The sequence below is a fragment of the Micropterus dolomieu genome, linkage group LG09 (assembly GCF_021292245.1).
Source record: "Micropterus dolomieu isolate WLL.071019.BEF.003 ecotype Adirondacks linkage group LG09, ASM2129224v1, whole genome shotgun sequence".
In the NCBI taxonomy this organism is placed as follows: domain Eukaryota; kingdom Metazoa; phylum Chordata; class Actinopteri; order Centrarchiformes; family Centrarchidae; genus Micropterus; species Micropterus dolomieu.
Window position 1 is genome coordinate 3,472,193 of NC_060158.1, and position 5,530 is coordinate 3,477,722.

The window sequence follows — 5,530 nt, forward strand, 5'->3', positions numbered from 1 at the left end:
TCTAAACTTTGAACTAAATCCCTAGGAGGAGCTCGTTAAAGTACGGAGAAAGTACAAAGTGTGTGAATCGACAAAAATGACCATTAAATCCAAAATGGACGACTTCCTGTTGGGTTTAGGCAATGGCTCCAAGAGGCTTTTTTGTACAGCTGGACATGATAAACGTACCACAGAAATTTCTTACACGTAGGTGAAACTTTGTCCAGGGGCTGATCTGTAGGGGGCGCCATTATGCCAACCCTCTTCAGGAAACCCATAACATACGAAATGTTTTGGCCACGGAATGGAATTATGTGCAAATATGTTGCATCTGTTCCCTGTATCTATAAATGCTGTAAAATTATACTTTGACTTCTAGTAGAGGTTCTTTGACAAGTTCTTGTACTTGAGGATGGATTAGTGTGCAATCCACAGCCTCCTCTGATGACCAGGGAATCTGTCAAGTATGCGTGAGTACACTTGGAGCAGTGGTTGGGCTGAAATGTGTAGTATGCATCTTATAGGGGCCACAAGGATGATGTACTGGTGTGTGGTGTTTGACCAACTAAGAAGGGCAAAGATAATGTTACTTCTTTAAGAATTGAAACATTTCAGAAGAAAATGACACCAACTCAAGACAGAGCTCTATGCTTGCTTTCCTCCCAATGAGCACATGAGCTCCTACATGAAAACATTCAAGAGCACATGAAGAAATTTAGAGAGGAAAAATGTTCAGAGTAACACAGAGTTTATTAAACAATTTATGGCATACCTGTTTATACTGTTTGTGTGCTCCTTCTCCTTGAATGCAGTTATGTGTAAAACCAGTGGAGGACTCTGGAAGTAAAGACCCTGATTTCAAGACACTCGGCATGGGTCTTAAAATATTAGCAAATATTTTTAAAACATGTACACACCTTATTAAAACACTGATCACTCATCAGGAAACTTTGCTGTGATTGGTGAATTGCAACTTGTGGAATGTGGGACGGACACATGATCCACCAGCAACACCCACACAACTCACGGCACACTTTATGTGAACAAGATTAACGAACAATATTTGTAACAATTAATTAGTAAAAGAGAATAAGGGGAGTGTGTTGCTCTCAGGAAGAGGAGGCTAGAAGGAGAACATATTGGCACAATGGCATCTTGGCTCTGGCTAAATCTTCATCTGACCACTGCAGAGACTCTACCTGGAGGAAGTAGTACAAATAAGTGTACTAAAACAATGTTATAAAATTAAATAAAAAGTGTAATGTTCATTTAATAGAATGTAAATTGTGATGTAAGTAAATTCATTATAATTTATTATAATAGTCTCCTACATCCAGACTGGTCAGTTTACTAAAAGTGGCACACACTGCCGTCTTGTTCCAACTGTCCCTCTTTTCTACTGTCAGCAGACCAACCACAAACCGGCGATATAGCAGCTTTATTACCTCAATAGATAAACTACAGCTGCTGCTCATGAACGGCCAAGAAAGTTATTCTCTACTTTTCACCTGATACACCAGGTGAAAAGCAGTAAAAGCAGAGGTGTGTTGTGGTGTGAAACCACAGTGGATCAGAAAATGATCAGTCCTTGTGGTTTAACACTATCTGGATCAGAGTTCCTGGCTGGTTCTGGTCCTCCACAGTCCTCTCCATCACCTTATGCTTCCATCTGTTCAGCTGAGCTGCTGGCTCGAGGCTCTGCCTCTCGGTTCTCCTCAGGTTGGTTTTCATGTGAGGACTCGTCACCACACTTGTGGTTTTTGAGTTGTTTACGCCAAGTGAATCTTCTGTCACAAACCCTGCAGCTGAAGGGTTTCTCTCCTGTGTGGAGTCTCAGGTGTGTCTTCCAAGCTCCCTTGTGAGTAAATCTTTTCCCACACTCAGAGCAGCTGAATGGTTTCTCTCCTGCGTGTGCTTGCAAGTGTTTCTGTAAATGTCCCTTTTGAGTAAATCTTTTCCCACACTCGGAGCAGCTGAATGGTTTCTCTCCTGTGTGAGTTCTAATGTGGATGTCCAGATTTTCCTTCAGAGTAAATGTTTTCCCACACTCAGAGCAACCGAACGGTTTCTCTCCTGCGTGAGATCGTATGTGTTTCTGCAAATGTCCCATCTGAGTAAATCTTTTCCCACACTCAGAGCAGCTGAAGGGTTTCTCTCCTGTGTGAATTCTCATGTGTGTCTGCAAATGTCCCTTTAGATTAAATCTTTTCCCGCACTCAGAGCAGCTGAAGGGTTTCTCTCCTGTGTGAGTTCTCATGTGATTCTGCAAATGTCCCTGTACAGTAAATCTTTTCTCACACTGAGAGCAGCTGAAAGGTTTCTCTCCTGTGTGAGTTCTCATGTGATTCCGTAAATCTCGCCTTACAGAAAATCCTTTCCCACACTCAGAGCAGCTGAAAGGTTTCTCTCCTGTGTGAGTTCTCATGTGATTCCGTAAATCTCGCCTTACAGAAAATCCTTTCCCACACTCAGAGCAGCTAAACCGTTTATCCGTTTTTGGGGAGGACCCATCAACACACTTGTGGGTTTTCAGTTGATGGTGCCGAATGAATCTTCCTTCACAAACACTGCAACTGAATAGTTTCTCTCCTTTGTGGATTCTCATGGGTATCTTTTGGGTAAAACTGTTCCCATACTCAGGGGAGCCTAATGAGTTTCTGTCTTTATTACATCGCTTTTCACCTGCTGGTATTATATTATTTTTCAAAGTGTTTAAATCGAGCTGTGGTTTCCTGTTGTCTTTCCAAAAACCAGTGTCACCACGATTGTTGGAAAAGGTTTCACCGTACTCAAAGCAACTGAATCGTTTCCAGTCAGTATCACATGTTGCATCACTCAGAGAGTTTAAACCTGACTGGGGTTCACTGGTTTCATCCCAGTCACCATCACGGTCTTCAGTCTCCGGTTGTAAAACAGTATCTGGATCAGAGTTTCTGGCTGGGTCTGGTCCTCCACAGTCCTCTCCTTCAGCTTCTGCTTCCATCTGTTCCGTTTGGCTTTGATGAAGCTGTGAGGACTGAGGTTTCTCTTCATCTTCTTTTTCTTCTTCACCCTTCACAGGGACAGGAGTGAATAGGAACTTGGTGATATCAGCCTCCTCCAGCCCTGGAAGCTGCTCTCCCTCCTGACTGGACCAGAATTCCTCCTGTTCCTCTTTAATATGTCGGGGCTCTGGTGGGTCCTCCTGGTCCAGACTGGCACTCCATTCCTCTTTAATGTGTGTGGGCTCTGGGTCCTCCTGGTCTACACTGGGACTCCATTCCTCTTTGATGTGTGTGGGCTCTGGGTCCTCCTGGTCTACACTGGGACTCCATTCCTCTTTGATGTGTGTGGGTTCTGGGTCCTCCTGGTCTACACTGGGACTCCATTCCTCTTTGATGTGTGTGGGCTCTGGGTCCTCCTGGTCTACACTGGGACTCCATTCCTCTTTGATGTGTGTGGGCTCTGGGTCCTCCTGGTCCAGACTGGGACTCCATTCCTCTTTGATGTGTGTGGGCTCTGGGTCCTCCTGGTCCAGACTGGGACTCCATTCTTCTTTATTGTGTGTGGGCTCTGGGTCCTCCTGGTCCACATTGGGACTCCATTCCTCTTTGATGTGTGTGGGCTCCGGGTCCTCCTGGTCCAGACTGGGGCTCAACTCCTGCTGCTCAGGGAGAATCTCTTTTTTGCTCTGTGACAGCTGCTGGACATCTGCAGGACTCACTGAAAAACAGACACATTGAAGAAAACGGTGTTCATGCTTACTCATGGTGTAACATGCATTAACCCTATACCTTGCATTTTAACTGCACAGTTTACATTTTAGCGATCAAATCCACCAAACCCCATTTTTAGCTTTTCACTGAATAGGTTATGTAATGGCAATTATATCCACTGGGTGGCAATGTTGTAAAAGCTTTTGTTTGCTGACATGAGCTGAGACTGAACTAGAAGTGTTTTGTTGTGATCTTTCTTCAAACATTGGCTGCCAGTGACGCTAAAAGTTGAGGTAATATATTTTTTAGGGCAGCACTATTCTTCACTCTCTTCTGTGTGTGCGCTGCAGTCTGCTCATTATCTCCGTCCACACCGGGCTCTCACATGTGTCTTTAAAAATGGATAAGCCTACATGCAATTCCAAAAATGTTTCACGAGTAGTGTGCAAGTAACTTTTAAGACAACAGCCTACCGTAACCCCCCCTCCCCGCAAAGCAGCATAGCACTGCGTAGGATCATACGCCGTATTTCTTTTCTAGACTGTATAGATGTATTTTAATCTTATTTATACGGTCTGCGGTTTTACCTTCAGATTGTCATATCTTTAAAACAGTTTACTCTTTACACATTACTAATAGTCCTACTCATTTTTTGTACAATATCATCCATCATACCATCGTAGCTTAGCCTTGTTGATAAACACTATGCACTGAATACATATAGCTACAGGTGTCTAGATTGATAGAGCTGTCCCTGACTAAGGATTTACATACAGTGAGGAAAAAAAGTATTTGAACACCCTGCTATTTTGCAAGTTCTCCCACTTAGAAATCATGGAGGGGTCTGAAATTGTCATCGTAGGTGCATGTCCACTGTGAGAGACATAATCTAAAAAAAAAAATATCCAGAAATCAAAATGTATGATTTTTTAACTATTTATTTGTATGATACAGCTGCAAATAAGTATTTGAACACCTGAGAAAATCAATGTTAATATTTGGTACAGTAGCCTTTGTTCGCAATTACAGAGGTCAAATGTTCCCTGTAGTTTTTCACCAGGTTTGCACTGCAGGAGGGATTTTGGCCCACTCCTCCACACAGATCTTCTCTAGATCAGTCAGGTTTCTGGGCTGTCGCTGAGAAACACGGAGTTTGAGCTCCCTCCAAAGATTCTCTATTGGGTTTAGGTCTGGAGACTGGCTAGGCCACGCCAGAACCTTGATATGCTTCTTACAGAGCCGCTCCTTGGTTATCCTGGCTGTGTGCTTCGGGTTATTGTCATGTTGGAAGACCCAGCCTCGACCCATCTTCAATGCTCTAACTGAGGGAAGGAGGTTGTTCCCCAAAATCTGGCAATACACGGCCCCGGTCATCCTCTCCTTAATACAGTGCAGTCGCCCTGTCCCATGTGCAGAAAAACACCCCCAAAGCATGATGCTACCCCCCCCATGCTTCACAGTAGGGATGGTGTTCTTGGGATGGTACTCATCATTCTTCTTCCTCCAAACACGGTTAGTGGAATTATGACCAAAAAGTTCTATTTTGGTCTCATCTGACCACATGACTTTCTCCCATGACTCCTCTGGATCATCCAAATGGTCATTGGCAAACTGAAGACGGGCCTTGACATGTGCAGGTTTAAGCAGGGGAACCTTCCGCGCCATGCGTGATTTCAAACCATGACGTCTTAGTGTATTACCAACAGTAACCTTGGAAACGGTGGTCCCAGCTCTTTTCAGGTCATTGACCAGCTCCTCCCGTGTAGTTCTGGGCTGATTTCTCACCTTTCTTAGGATCATTGAGACCCCACGAGGTGAGATCTTGCGTGGAGCCCCGGTCCGAGGGAGATTGACAG

At 44.2% G+C, this 5,530-nt stretch overlaps 1 protein-coding gene across 2 annotated transcripts in view; it reads right to left on the reverse strand.

Moving 5' to 3' along the window:
* Positions 1–710: 710 nt before the first annotated feature.
* Positions 711–5,530, reverse strand: part of LOC123976544 (zinc finger protein 2 homolog) — a 192,147-nt gene continuing 187,327 nt past the window's right edge. For both annotated transcript variants that reach the window (XM_046058797.1, XM_046058798.1), the window contains exon 3: positions 711–3,681. In XM_046058797.1, the coding sequence (XP_045914753.1) occupies positions 1,637–3,681 (2,045 nt within the window). In that variant the 3' untranslated portion in view covers positions 711–1,636. The remainder of the gene's footprint in view (positions 3,682–5,530) is intronic.